Here is a 16038-nt window from a genome sequence, read left to right as displayed (position 1 = left end):
TTTTGAACATGAGAAGGACGAGGCAAGGACCTGTATAGAAGGGTGTAGCTGAGATTTCAGTAAGACACTGTTTAACCTCCCAGCACTCTTGGAGCCTCGTCACAAGTTACATTAAGAATTTTTATTAGTTTTATTATTAAAATTCAAGATAAAGGAAGTCGCAAAATTTATCTATCTCTCCAGAATGTTGCATCATTTTAAACTGCCTCTGTCTCTTGGGGTGACTTGTAAGAAGTCCAGAGGAGGAATCATATCTCTTTTTCGCGTGTTCCCCTGTTCCAATACTCTGATCCCGTTCATTATTGCTTCTTATCTCCTGGAAACTCTGCAAAACAGCCAGACAGATTGATTTTCCATTACTGCAATAGGCTGTTCCTATTAATATGTGAAAAATATTTACTTGTTAGATACAATTAAATCACCCAAACTATGTTAAATGAATATCCTTGGTCTGGGGGAAACCCACAGAAGTCAGGTCTAACATCTTTTAATGTTAGCCATACAAACTTACACATAGGTGTACTAGATTGCTTGCTTTAATGATAGGCAGAGCTCCCTTCTTTCTGTGTTGCATTCTACAGGAAGAAGATCTCAGAGAGAGCAGCAAGATATTTCTGAATATTTCAGTGCCAACTATAAAACCATTAATTTCTTCTTCTGTATATGTGTATTTTGCTTTTAAACATTAATTGCATTGCTTTAAGATCTAAGGAATCAGTTGTGTAAACTATTTTAGATGTTTCTACTGAAATCCAGTCCGTTTCCTCCACGGGTCCTCAAGGGCCAATGTGATTTTGGTAGAAATGCAAAGAGCATTATGTTAGGAACTCAGTGGAAGGGATCTGTAAAAATGTCTGAGAACTCCTGTTATCTGCAGACCACTGACATGGTAGAAGATAGTGGCACTTTTCAAGAAGCTGTAGAAAACCATGTTTTGCTGCTTTCTTAAGGGCCTTAACCTGCAAGCTGTCATCTAAATAATACCTGGTTGCCTATCAGCTGGTACAGGGGGAGGCTCTATGCACTTGATTTTACTGTTCCTCTCGCTATGGTCATTGCTTTCTTTTTCCTTCCTGCCATTTTCTTTGTGTCTTTCTTGGAGGAGTTTCTGAGGAAAACCCTAATCAGAAAAAAATTTCTGTTTCTTTCCGTACAAAATAGTGTAGTACATGGAGTCCCATTATGTAAACTTTCTAGCAATATGTTGCAAAGGCAGAACTACAGCTCATGACCTCTGGAATACCTAGCAGTACTCTTTCAGAAGCATTTTCTGGCAAAAGTTTAGCATTGCTACACCCTTGGATTTTTTATACCTACTTTTTAACAGGTTTGAGCAACGGCTACAATATTTAGCTGCTGCAAACTCACCCAGGATCTTTTTATTATCCCTATTCCCCACCCCACCTCTTTCAAATTAAGTGGTAACAGATGTCTGACCACAGTTACACCAATCCACGCTGCTACCAACAAACACACCAACCAGCCCACTGAACTTCAGTTCTCTCTCTAACTTGGAATCCTGCTGCTAGGGAATGGCGGGGCTGCGTGAAAGCTGAGGGGAGACCTTATTGCTCTCTACAACTACCTGAAAGGAGGGTGTAGAGAGGTGGGGGTCGGTCTCTTTTCTCAAGTCACAGGCGACAGGACAAGAGGAAATGACCTCAAGTTACGCCAGGGGAGGTTCAGGCTGGATATTAGGAAAAATTTTTTCACTGAAAGGGTTCTCAGACACTGGAATGGGCTGCCCAGGGAGGTGGTTGAGGCCCCATCCCTGGAGGTGTTCAAAAGACGGGTTGATGTGGTGCTGGGAGATATGGTTTAGTGATGATGCTCCTTGTTTGTTGTGTGGGTGTCTATTTTTGTCAGTTAGATTGACGGTTGGACAAGATGATCTTTAAGGTCCCTTCCAACCTAGAAGATTCTGTGATTCTGTGATTCTGTGAATCCATGCAACGCTCATCTGCCGCTGCCGTCCTGGGCCATTCCTGAGCGTGTTGCACAGACCGTCGATGACTTGTACGCCTAAGCTAAATGCTGCTGAAAACTAGTAGAAAGATGCTGTTAGCAGTTCAGATGCCTATTTTTGCAAGGCTGAGTACATGTGTTGGTTGTGATGTGCAGGTCTTTAAAGACAATGCTTTCTTTCGTGTTAAGGAATGTTAACGTTCCATCCGTCTGTGTAGGAGCACCCAGTATTCCTGGCATTTTGAATCTTCTCTCCACCAAGTTACGCTGTTTTCATGTTGGATATTGTTGTGATCTGAGGTAGTTACAACGATTCTGGATTAACTTACTAAAGTGAAAAAGGAATCTTTGAAGTACAGAGTAGATTCTACTTGAGATTTTCAACATTCAACATTTTCCATTTTCTAAAAACATTGTGTGATTTTTTTGGGACGTATGTATAAAAGGTAGAAATCTTACTAATTAGTTAATCTCCTTCAACACTCTACACGATCAAGACTGTCTTTAACTCAGGGAAGAGGGAAAGAAACATGTAACTCTAAACTTTTTTCCCCCTATCCTATAATTTATGATGGCTAAATGGCTCATTTTTGAATGTGTGTAATAAAACTCACTCTTAGGCTGAAACATTGTATTTCAGGTTCAAGCTGAATCCAATTTTTACAGGCAACCTGTTAACCTCTATGCCAAAAATAGGTAGGGTTCTAATGGAAATGATGATGAGCCTTAATAAAGCAACTCTACCAAATGACACAGTTTCATCTAGTATGTGTATGTACGCTGTATTACTGCTATTATATGTACTGTAAGTGACAGATGAACAAGACAAAATAACATAAAATATAACAAATGTGTGTGACTGCTGCAGAGATTTAAAAAATATGGTGAATGTGAGGAAACCTTTTATGGTAAAATAAGAATACCATTTTGTAAGCCCTTCTTGCAGTACAATTAATTACTGAGTTCATTAATTAATGAACATATTAGAGAAAGAACACCATTACTGACCAGAGGAGACCTGATATATTACTGAGTCAATAAACTATTGAACATGAAACAGGACCTTTCAGGAGAATTTTTTTCTCATAACCCACAAACACATATATTATTCTTGCATGGTCAGCACTTCTTTGATACCCTTATATTTCATATTACTAATTCTTTTAATCACACATACATACAGCAGTGTTTTATAACCTAGCTAATGAGTAATTGGACAGGTGACATTGGGACTGAGGTCCTGAAGTGTCAGGCATAATTTAGCAGGATTTTTTTTTCCCATTAGGTTTTCGAGAGTAAAAGATAGTATACAAGCAGATAGGATAGGAAGGAGAAAGGACTTTTGTACCAGAAATTTGTCAGAGAAATACAGATTTTCAGTGGATCTATGAACTATAAATGGCTTTAAATTGTTGTCTGATGCAGATAAATAAGTAAATAGATTAAGCATTTAAAATAACTCTGAACCTTTTTAATTGTCAGCAGCCAAGGAGTTTAGCTTGGCCAAGTTAAAGTTGAATGTTGTTTTCTTTATGACCATATAGTTAGAGTAATACTTTTTTTTGTATGGAAGGAGAGTGTGTGTGTGTGTGTGTGTTAATTGTTTGGAAAAGGCAAGAGCCTTCATAATGCTTCAGTATCTCAGTGGCCAGAGGTACCAAGCACCCTTCCCCCACCTTAGCCCCCAAGTAATCATTGATTGCATCTAAATCTATAGAGATATCCTTTCCTGGCAGCTCTGGTAGTTACAGTAGATTGTTAATCTGTGAATGATCAGAATAAGCCTCTCTGTCTCAGAAATCTCCATGCAAATTACATCTAAATGCATGCCATAAATTTATTACTAGCAGTTTGAAGTGCACAGGTCATCTTCTGCACTATTTAAAAACATATGTCTGTTACACATTAAAAAGAGTCTCATTCAATTTATATTCACTTTTCTGTGGACATAGCTAGCCCCTGTTAAAACAAACATGTAATTTTAAAAATAATTTTAAAAAGGAAGATGAGATATTAATAAAGTGTATTTTGTAGGCATATTTTAGATCTCTGCATGAGACTGGTGTTTTAGCATCACTGCTTTGAAATAGTTTCATCTTTTGCAAAACAGAGAAATACATGTTTGAGCAATAGGGAGTGCTAAGAGGTAAAAGGCTGTGCCTAGATATTGGAGAAAGTGATAAATGCAAATAAAAGTTATGGGATGTTTTATGAACCAGTCCTATTCTTGTACCTTGATCACCTTATCCTATTTTGGGAACACATTAAATGCATGATTCCTTTCTGTGACGGAGTTGTATCTTATGTGAACCCTAAAAACGAAACTTGAGAATAACCTTTGGATGCCATGGGGAAAGGGGAAAGAGATCTGTAGTTTTCCTTTCTGTATGTTTTTATTTCCTCATTTTACTCTTGGTTTTAATCAGGGTGATACACTGTTGTTGTAAGACATCACTAGCAACATATTCCTTCAGGCAGTTGATGCAAAACCAGGAAATTTGTGGAACACCTACAGAATCCTCATCGTACCACTTTTTTTTTTTTTTTCCCCTAAAGGAAATAGAGCAATTCTTTTAAAGTCTTTAGGAATGTATTCATCTCCGTGGGACAACAGACTATGCTATTATTGAATAAGCACTTTAGTTGCCATTGCTCAGGGATACTGATGCATGTTTTTGAAAGAAAATGATTCTTTACTTAAAAGAATGAGCAATGGTTTCAATGTTAGAAGGCTGATTTTTGCAATACAGGTAATACCCTTCTAGCACTCACAACAAATTTGTACACGGAGGAAGAAGGACATTAATATGTGTTTTCTCTTTCTTTTTCCAGGCCATCCGCTGTACACTGGTAAATTGCACATGTGAATGTTTTCAGCCAGGGAAGATTAACCTGAGAACCTGTGATCAGTGTAAACATGGCTGGGTGGCACATGGTAAGAAATGTCTTGTCTGTTCTGTCCGTCTTTCCCAGTGTCTTTAAATACTAAGAGCTGGAGTGATACAGACAGTACTGATATCTATTTGTCTGTACATGCATGTGTGTGCACTGCATGTGCTTTTTTTTACAGGAATTTCTAAGATGAAAAAGTGAGAGTCTGTTATTCTGGCAACAGCTTAAAGTGCCACCAGAGTTCAACAGCTTGTGTACAGCTCAGAAGAGTATTCTAGCTTCCAGAAAATAATGTAGCTCTTGCAGGACTTAGCAGAAAGGCAAAAAGTTTATAGTATAGTTGCACAACAGAGTTTGTATTGCAAAGAAGCATCAGCCAATAAGACACTGAGCTTAACGGAAATTCAAACATACCAAAGTCAAAACATACCAAAGTCAAAATTTCAAAGCCTAGATGTCAGAACGAAATAAGTGTATCCTGTATGGCTCAACAAAAGTGTGCATATGTGATCCGTGAGTTGAACCTCTCTTCAGACGCTTAAATAGCTAAAGAAAGAAAGAAAGAAAGGAGGGATTAGAATGCCCAGATCCTATATAAAGGCATCAAAATACACTTCTAGACCATCCATTTTATTTATCCATTACTACTTTGTGTGTTTGGTGGTTGTTTTTTTCTTGACAGTCTTGATTAAGCTATGCATGAGAGAGAGAGAGCTATATACACAGTCAGAAGGCAAATAAGGATACCCAAAATGGTTTAATGGAAAGAAAAGAAAATCAAAGAAGATAAAAGAAAAGGAAAAAAAAAGGCGGGGGGGGGATGGAGAGAGAAAGATTACTATGTTTACATAAGAACTTAGTGTTGGAGATTTCTTCTCATGGCCTGGGCTATTGGCATCTAAGCAAGCACAGTCTTCATTCCCCACTTCTGCCAGACATTCCATAGGTTATATTATATAAATTTTATTTTATTTTGAAGAGACCTGAGGTGGAAGCTTAGTACTTCCCTCCTAAGATGCACTTGATCTCTATTCATTTAGTTCATGTCTGTGTGTATTTGTGCCTGAATATGCTGTCATACAGGAAGTGTGAATGCTCAAAAAATTCAACACCACAGACTGTCAGAGAAGTTTTTATAACATTCACAATGTGGATAGGAAGGCAGAAATGCAGGTACCGTACAGTGCTGTATAGTAATGTGTACAGCCTGCCTACAAATACCCTGACACCACCAATCTGATAGCTGGTTGCAGATTTATTACATACTAGATTCTCTAGAGACACACCTTGGTTTTGCTCCTCTTAATTCCCAGAAAGATATCTTCAGTCACAGTGTAACCAGACTCACGTTTGTTGGAAAGATCACTAAACCTCACAAAATTTGGATAGTTCAGCCATGCTTCTGGCTTTGTGTAGAATCAGCATCTGAGGTTTTACTGATCCACAGATAGGGAATACTTGTCTAACTATTTTCCAGGCTGTCCTTCTGTTGAGTAATAGAAATTAGGACTCTAGCACTTATATTCTGGAATATAGACATCCTGCATTTTCTTTTTAGCCAGTACATGTTAGAAAATTGTGCTAAATTCTTCCCTGTGAGGTAGTTGAATTCAAAATCAAGAGTACATGATGGCAATCTGAGATTACCAAGTGTGTATAATAGAAATGTTCCTGTTTTACAAATCCAGAAAGTTGAAAGGTGAATGTGATAACTAGGAGTACACCACCTGCTCCCATACCTGAATGCCTAACATTCCAAATAGAAAACTTAATATAGCTATATATTATTAGAAAAGGTTTCTTTTACTGCTGCACCAAGTGAAGAATGCTCTGATTTATTTATTTTTTTTTTAGTACACTGTGTATATTCATCTGGATTATTTACATTTTATGGCACAGTGAGACAAGTCAGATGTATGTTTCATATACATAGTCAAAGCACAGGCTTATAAATTACTTCCTGGAGACTATGATGCATCTGCTTCAATTCTTGATCTTAGCTGTTCTTCAGGATTTTGAGGGCAGCATTCAGGAAACTGATCAATTCATTGCACTGTAGCGCCTGGATTTCAAAATGACTGAATCAGGTTGCTGTTCAGAAGTGATTTTCTTTAACCGTTAGCACGGTACATTCATATGTTGTTCCTTGAATGCAAATAGTATTTCCTTCTGCTTTAATTAAAGGTTTTCCTTCTGATTTTTATTAATGAATTTCAACTCAGCACCTTGACACATGGTGTAGTACTTTACTGAATGTAATTATCAAAGAATAGGTGTTTCCAACAGGAAGTACTGTGCTTATTCAGTCTGATAACCTAGAATCATAATTAACTGAATAAATCCAAAATAGCTTAGAACTGCAGTCTTCTCATGCTGTACTTGACTAATCTGTGCAGAGTTAATTCATGTTAATAGCTACTATTTAAAACATTGGAATTCTTGGAGTGAGGAGGAAAAGGCATAGAGCCACCACAGTATTATTGCATATAGCAGCTGCTGGCGTATTTTCTTTTTTCCTGTTTCCATTGTCTTTTGCATGTTTTTCCTCACTCACCTAAAATAAGCTGCAAACATCTTGAAAGGGAAGGTTTTCTACCTGTTCAATTTTTTCTCTTCGGAGTTACCAAGAGTAGGAGTGTCAATATATGAACAGATTCATCAGAGAAGTTATTTTGTGGCAACATAGATGTTTCTGTTGGCAAAAGTTCAGTTTATTGAGTCTTGACCCTGCACCCCTGTGCTACAGTGGTAATCCTACCATCAGTATTTTTAAGGCTGAAGCCAAAAGCTGCATAGAGCACAGCAGCATTCTCTAGTACTGCCGTGCGTCATGGAGAACGAGTTATTGCTGATGTGAATCTCTGGATGTTTTAAGGGATTTGAATAACTAGACTGTTTTAATTTGTTTTCAGCTGAAGCCTGCCTTTCATATTGTCAGCTTGCATGGGTATTTATTTTCTAAAAAAAACCCAACTAAATTGTTTAAATTGGCTAAGCCATTTCCTAGGTCTCCATCAAACAAACAGATAACAGTTGGATGTTTTTAATTCTTTTTTTTTTCTTTTTTTAATTGCTAAGATACTTTGTATAGTCCATATGGTGGAAAATGAAATCTTATTGAAATCTAAATAGTTGATTTTTTTTTTTTTTAAAGGAGAATTTATTTTAGCATAGGCAATAGCTATTTTGTGGCTTTCAAATAATGTAGGAGTAAGATGACTACAAAACATTAGGCCTTTCTTAAGTGCTTGAATTGTTTGCTTCTCCTGTTATTTTTGTTGTATTTAAAGTAACATACTGTGCTATGAAAATAGTCATGACATTTTACTAGATTTAGAACAAAAATCACTTACTCAAACTTTATTGGAAATAATGAAGAATGCCCCACTTTATTAGCCATCCACTTGCCTAGCAGAAATATCTTTGCCTAAGAGGAAAGAAATTAAGCAAGTTTGCAGTAAAAGATGTTGATTTCATTGACTTTGCATTTTGCCTTGTGTGCTTGTCACTACCGTACTGCTAGCAGAAATACCTTTATTATACCTAGTCCAACAGACCAAAAGGCTCAGTGCAGTATCAATGGGAATTACAGTCTACCCTCTCTCATAACCGTTTTGCTCTAAAAGGGTGTACCAAGGTGACAGATGTCATAGTGGGCTAAAGCTATTATTTATGACATTCATTCTATTTATTTTTGTTTCAGTATCTCAGACTTCACAGTGATGTGAAAAACCACAGTATAATAATATTTTTGTTCGTCTGAAATCATTGTCACTTTGTTTCAAAGAGAGTCAGAAAATTAGAAATACTAGTTCTCTGTCTTGCCCTCAAACTGATTGCTGGTAAAACTCAATCAGACAGCAGCAGCATGTTTTTCAGATGTTTTTGGTATACTGTGTATTCTTAGACTAGCTGAATTTCACACTGTTCAATCTATTCTAGGAAAAGTATCCTGTGAACATTTTTGCTGTCTATCTTCTTTTTTTTTTTTTTTCTCTCAGAGAAAGCTGATCTGTAGTCCTCTAGTGATCTTTGATGTCTTTTCATCTGCATCATGCCAATCAGCACAGCTCGGTGCTGGGCTTTTTATTCGAGTAGGCTTTAGTACCTCTCTGAGGTATGGTGAGGGCACATACGGCCCCATCTCCAGTCCAAGACTTGGCCAGGCTTTTTCTCCAGTACCATTGAGATTAAGTTCCTGTCGGTTTTAATGAAAATGACATTAACTAGTAGATTTTGTTACGCAAGGCAAATCCATTACTCTTTTTCAGTTTAAAAGCTGCCATGCAGTGAATACTCATGCTCAGAGACTTGCCATGTGGCTTACACTTTCACCTTGTGAAGGAAGTTTTCTGCTACTAGTATTTATAGAGTGCATGCACTGGCTTGCTATAAATGAGACTAACAATGAAAACAACTACCTCCACTAGAAAAATGGAGAATGCTCTGTCATGAAGTCAGATGCATGACATGACTGTGACTTCTTTATTAACAATGGTTGAGTTTTCTGAATTCCTATGCTGGTGTTCATTAAATTATCAGGTAAAAGAAACATAAGTGAGAACAAAAGAAAGGAAGGACGGGGGTAAATAAATAAAGACAAGAAATAGAAGAATGCCGTGGAAATTTTAGAAATTGCATCTCTCCCTTACCCTGAGGTTGCTGAAAGGATTTGGTCCTTGAGGAAGGTTTAGATATTAAATGTGAACTGCATGGGAATGAAGCAGGAAGAAAAGGGCTATGTTGGAATAAAAATCAGCAGGGTTCCTATATTTGTTTCAGGCCAAAGCTGTTAAGTGAAAGGAATGCAGGTTTGCAAAGTCAAAGATCATCTCTAACAAAACAAAACCAAACCACAACTACCATGTTGTTCTTTACTTAAAAATGGAGATAGTAGACAATAAATAGTAAAAAAAGAAAGGAGAAATGTAATCCTCTTTATAGTTTACTGGCAAAATAATTGGGTTATTTTCGCATTGTTCCATAGGATATAAAAAATAATAACAATTTTAGCATACTAAACATACTTATTTCCTTCTATTCAGTTTATTTTATTCTTTAAAATGCTTTAAAATAACTTGAGAACATCACAGATTTCTTTTTTTTTTTTAAGTTACATAAAGATTTTTAGCAAAGTAATTCTCTACAACTCACTGATAACAGAGGCTAGCTCTTCATGACTTTTAAAATATAACTATTTTAGATCTAGTCTGGCTTTTCCTGTCTTTTACTGACAAAATCGTTTTAATCCCTCTGTTATAACTTCTTTTTGACCCTAAAGGCTGAGGCATATTTTTTACTCAGTTGCTTCCAGGAACCTTACCTGATTAACATGCACCACTGGTAAACACTTTTTTAAGTCCCCCCTTCTGCCAATGCCATCCGTTTTTGCTTCCCTTCAGCAGCAATTCCCAAAGTGGCCAATGCAGCACAGAGAAGATGCACTCTCTTATCTTGTGGGTACTCTGAACCAGTATTTGGCTTTAAAGCCAGCCACATTGGTAGAAAGTATGTGATGTAGTATTTGCTTTGAGTCACTCAAGATCACCCTTAATGCAAGTGAAGCTGAGGTAAAAGCAAATGAGAATATCCAAGTATTAGGGGATCCAAGAGAAATAATATTGTTTCAAAGGTTTATGAGACACAAGTGATGGAAAGGAAATAACACTTAGTTGCCCCATGATCAAATAAAAAGTATTCCTTTTCCATCCTTGTTCAGCTGATACTTACATAACCACATGGTCAAGGCTTTAGTCGTCATGCAAATTTGACATCCTCAGGTGTAGAGTAAGTTTTTCCCTGGGGGTAAACCACAGGATCTAATTTACATATAGTCTCACTCACACCTCCTTGGATTTCCCTGGGGTCCATTCAGATTAAGAACTTTTTTCTCTTCTTCCCTGCCAGCCCCAGGACATCTTAATGCAGTCAGGAAGATGGTAGACCTTTCACCTTCTCTCCAACTTTATTGGTTCACAGCCCTCGGTTTGAATATACCAATGTCCCTTGGACAGGGGCAGGTGAGATTATCCCTGACTAGATAATAAACAGTCAGCTAAGGACTGCTTCAGTGCCTGGTAAGCCCTAAACAGACCATGAGGCAATCTGAAACATAGAGCCCTTTTCTGCTTGGTTCAACTATATTCACATCGAAATGAATTCACTCCAAGTGAAACCCTTTCTCATTGTGAATCCTTTATTGTCTGAAAAACTTCTCATTAACTAATCATGCTTTGTACTCTCACAGAACTGGCATTAATACCACCAGAAACTCATTGGCAAGTCTGAAATACATATAGGGCCTCTTTTATAGGTATAACCTCCCTTGATTAGCTATAAAATGCCCAGAGAGTTTTAGACTAAAGGTATTTCAAAAGTGCAAGATATTGTTACCTGGTGCCCGTCACTATTGAATTTACATTTTACATCCCACGTAGTACACCCAATATCGTAGGATAAAATTCTAGGAAATGCCTTGGACAATGATGTCTTACAGCCTTCTCTTAAGAAAAGAATCCAGTAAGGAAAAAAAAAAAAATAGACTTCCTATGTGCAAGGTGGAGCAAAGACAATAAAAACAATTATATTTTAGTTAGCAGTTGGAATTCCTCTTTCCAGACATGGTAGAGACTGCTTTTGGAAATGTAGTCAGTAAAACCCTTGATCTGACCCCCATAAGTGTGGTGATAGGAAATTCACTACATAACATAGCTTCAGATAGGAGCAAAAGAATGTCTGGTGCTTGCTGCTTGATTCCCAGATGAGCAGGATAAATTCTGTGGGACCTGAGAGTGGAAATCACGAGTGGATTTGTGAGGAAGCAATGGTGAACTTCTGCAACATGCATCCACAGTTCTACAAGACATTTAGGTGCGGAGCAGTACCTGCTTACTTGTCTCTTTTAACACCTATGCTGCTGCACATGAATTGCTGTGATGTGCTAACCACTTTATCATTTTATTATGCTTTATTACATCATAAATTTTATATCTTCTTAATGATCCTACAAGAAGCTTAATTGTTTATAGGAACATCTTAATTAACTAGAGTTCACTAGGTTAAGCAGAACACAAATTGAAAGAGCTCTAAATGAAACAAACCCTACCACTCCATTCCATATAGCTTCATAAGGTTAAAATGTGATTTGACTGCCAGAATTAAAAATTCATACTGCTTTCAGATGTTACAAAGTAACAATAATACCATGGGTAACTTTACCTCAGCTTTCTGTTTTGCAAATGTGAAATTCAATGGAAAAAACATATTTTTTTTTTTTACCTACTAGGAAGAATTTCAATTTGAGCTGTAGCATTATGAGGAAACTTGCCCCAGGTTAATTTAGCAGACAATAGCATTACTTTATTATCCCATTTCCATCTGGATTTTAGAAATAGAAAAGATAATACAAGAAATGTATAACATGAGTCTCAAAGACTTCTCTAATTATATTCTAATTGATTACAGTCAATTTTTCTGAAGTATATTTAACAAGAGCTTTGTGAAATGGTTGCAGTACATGAATTGGACTGAGAAAGACTGATGTTTATGAATGGAGAACTAGCTGTATGAGCCAGTCTTCCCAGAGTCTGAACATCTTCAGCTGTCAGCAACTTTAGGACAGAAGGTTTTCCTGGGAAAAAGTGAGGTGGTTTAGCACACGTGGGAAAACATTTCATAGGCTTGAACCAGAGTTACACCCTATACTGAAACACCACCAAGGTCTTGGCTTGCCTTTGTGAAATGTCCCTACAGCACAGTCCTCCATCCAAACAGAATGATGTTAACAGGTGGGCAATGCCTGTTGCATTTTCATAACAGTTTTCAAGGCTCAGGAGGTCTCAGATTGCCTGGAGAAGTGGTGGAATTTCCCCCACTGTAAATATAAAAGACTTATCTTGACAGGGCCAGATATAACATAATCTGAGTTCCTGCTTTCACTAGAACACTGCACTAGACAATCTGCAGAAATCCTTTCAACACAGACTTTCTGTGAATCTGTGAATCACAGAATCATAGAATGCTTTGGGTTGGAAGGGACCTTAAAGATCATCTAGTTCCAGCCCCTTTGCCATGGGCAGGGACACCTTCCACTAGACCAGGTTGCTCAAAGCCCCATCCTTCTGGTCTTGAACACTTCCAGGGATGGGGCATCCACAACTTCTCTGGGCAACCTGTTCCAGTGCCTCCCCACCCTCCCCATCTCTCCTGTAGGCCCCCAGTAGGTACTGGAAGGCTGCTATAAGGTCTCTCCAGAGCCTTCTCTCTCCAAGCTGCACAATCCTGTCCTCACAGGAGAGGTGCTGCAGCCCTCTGATCATCTTTATGGCCTTCCGCTGGTCCCATTCCAACAGGTCCATGTCCTTGCTGTGCCAAGGAACTCCAGAGCTGGACACAGTACTCTAGGTGGGGTCTCACCAGAGTGGAGTAGAGGGGTAGAATCACCTCCTTCAACCTGCTGGCCAGACTTCTTTTAATGCACCCCAGGATGCAGTTGGCTTTCTATGGCCAGCCACATTGCCAGCTGGTGCTGAGCTTCTAGTCCACCAACACACCCAAGTCCTTCTCCTCAAGGCTGCTCTCCAGCCATTCTCCTTCCAACCTGTATTTGTTCCTGGAATTGTCCTGACCCAGGTGCAGGACCTTGCACTTGGCCTTGTTGAACCTCATGAGGTTCACTCAGGCCCACCTCTCAAGCCTGTCCACATCCCTCTGGATGGCATCCCTTCCCTCCAGTGTGTTGACCGCACCACACATCTTTGTGTTGTTGGCAAACTTGCTGAGGGTTGCACTCAATCCCACTGTCTCCATGTCTCCAACAAAGATGTTAAACACCACTGGTCCCAGTACTGACCTCTCAGGAAAAATCATAGTTAATGGAATTTGAGGTGCATTTGGATTAAGATGGAAATCTACCAAACCCAGACCACAATCCAGGACTCCCAAATGTAATTCTGTCTCACTGTATACAGTATGTCAAGCAGATGTTATTAGGACCATTAAGATACATATTAACTCCTATTTAATCTTTACTAAGGGAGAGAATATTTTTAAGAAGGTGTTCATGGCTGATAGGAAGAGGGCATTTGGCTTTGGAGAAAAGAGATAGGAAAGACTGAAGATGAATGACTGGTCAGGGTAATGGGAAGACTTGTATTAATTTAGTGGCTTCCATTATAAGTTGTAGGTTTCAGTAGTGACACTGTCAATCCATGTGTCGATGAGCAGCAAAAGTGGAGCTGCCCAACAAAGAGGTCTGAACCAGGAGTCAAGGGGAACTCTAGCACTGGCCATGCCTGCACCATCCGCACAGTTCCTCCAGGCCTGACCACAGTAGAATGAACAATGTGCTGGTAACTGGGTCCATTGACAACCTCAGGCATGATAAGGGAATGAGTCAGATTGGAACAAAAGAATGTGGGGCCAGAGAGAGGGCTGAAGACCAGGCTGTAACATGTATCTGATGGTCATCTAGAAGACAGGGCTATAGAAAGGCACATCTACAATGTAGTTTAGGTAGGAAATGAAGGTCCAGCCCTGAGCTGGGGTCCTGGACCCATAGTCTGAGAATGCAGGGTGAAGATATTCAGGGAGGCTGGCCAGTTGGTGCACTCAGGGCCATGACACCATGGACTGATCAATAGTTGCTGTCTCTAGCAGAGGTGACAGATGATACTAAAACAGACAAAAGCAGCTGGGGGTTGGGATGCTCTCAGGATTAATGTATGCGTGCTTCTCTATCAGAGTAATCATCAGTGCTGAAATCCTTCACATAGGCACAAATGCACACACTGATGGAGAGGACCACAAGGTCCAAATCCTACAGAAGAGGCTCTGTCTTATCTTCCCTATCATGGTCCCCATAGTCAGGTGTCTTCATTCATGCAGTATGCGCAGGCAGAAAGTGTTTAGTAATCTAGGTGTTTTCCTGAGAACTTGGCGTAAAGGTCCTTTACAGCTTGTTCCTTTGAACACATTGTCTATTAAGAAGGAGGAGGCAGAAAAAGCTTACCAGTTTATTTATTTATTTAGGGGGTCAATTCTGAATTAAAAACATACTTGTGAGGTACCAGTGTACAAAGTTAGGTCTAATCTTCATTTTACAAGCAAGAAGTAAGGAGAAAGCATTTTGGGGTCTTTTTTTTTTTCCCTCTGTAAATATCTTTTCCACTATTGAAGAAAAAAGTTTTTTCTATAGAAAGAAAACATAAAAGAAAACACCTGTTTGGCTTGCAGGAATTGGCGAGGGAGGCTGTTTTCCTGACAGGCCAAAAGCGACAAGCACAGGGCCCCTTTAAAAAAAAAAGTCAAGTTTTTTTTTTTCCCTATTTCATGTGAGCATTGGCAGAAACTCTGACAAGCAGTTCTTCATATTTTATTATGTTCTTGTCTGGCAGAATCTCTGTCAGGCAAAAACCTTGTCAGCGGAAAACCTGTCGTAGGATCAGAGGAGACAAAAACAGGTGTCACAGAGGCAGTCAAAACTGAAGGAAAAAAAAGATTAGGCTAAAGAGAGAAAGGCAGACAATTACATTAATGCCATTGCTTTTATCTTATAGATGTGTGTTATTATCTCGGGGTGCTGAGTGCGCAATTGCCTCAAAGAAAAGTAGACAGGAGACAAGGGGAAACTTGATAGTTATTAACTGAAGAGGCAGTGTGTCAAAGCTGGATGGGGTTCAAAGTTTTGCAAAGGGATAAAAAAATTGCAGACAGCAAGCAACGTCTGTGAACAAACTGTGGTTCTGCTTTCGGCTACATAAACCTAGTAGCAATCTAAATGTTTCAACTTGGAATCAGATCATAGACAGAAAAATTAATGAAAGTTTTCATTCAGACTTTTTTTAATAACATTTATTTTGTGTACATGCAACTGAAGTGCTGGGGCTTTTTTTTTGATCTGTTATAAAAATGTTGTTAGAGCATGAGGCATGGTGAGGCATGAAGACATTTATCAGTTTAGTTGCTGTGTTGTTCGGGTTTGAAACACCTATTATCAACACACATTTAATTTTAAAATGCTATTAAGAATCCTTTTACTAAGTGTGAACATCTGTACATGCAAGCTGTAAATTAGAAGATCACATATGTGTCCCTGTCAGAGACTAAATGCATTTGGCAAATCATTTCCATTATTAACTTTTATATACAGTAAAAGGCAGAAGGAAAAGTTGGTTTTACCTA

At 38.5% G+C, this 16038-nt stretch overlaps 1 protein-coding gene across 2 annotated transcripts in view; it reads left to right on the top strand.

The window, feature by feature from the left end:
* Positions 1-16038, top strand: part of BNC2 (basonuclin 2) — a 246290-nt gene that overhangs the window by 116489 nt on the left and 113763 nt on the right. For both annotated transcript variants that reach the window (XM_014952615.1, XM_014952614.1), the window contains exon 2: positions 4798-4900. In XM_014952615.1, coding sequence (XP_014808101.1) covers positions 4798-4900 — 103 coding nt within the window. The remainder of the gene's footprint in view (positions 1-4797; positions 4901-16038) is intronic.

Source organism: Calidris pugnax, unplaced genomic scaffold (assembly GCF_001431845.1).
Source record: "Calidris pugnax isolate Ruff unplaced genomic scaffold, ASM143184v1 scaffold208, whole genome shotgun sequence".
Taxonomy (NCBI): Eukaryota; Metazoa; Chordata; class Aves; order Charadriiformes; family Scolopacidae; genus Calidris; species Calidris pugnax.
This window is presented reverse-complemented; position numbering and strand designations above follow the sequence as displayed.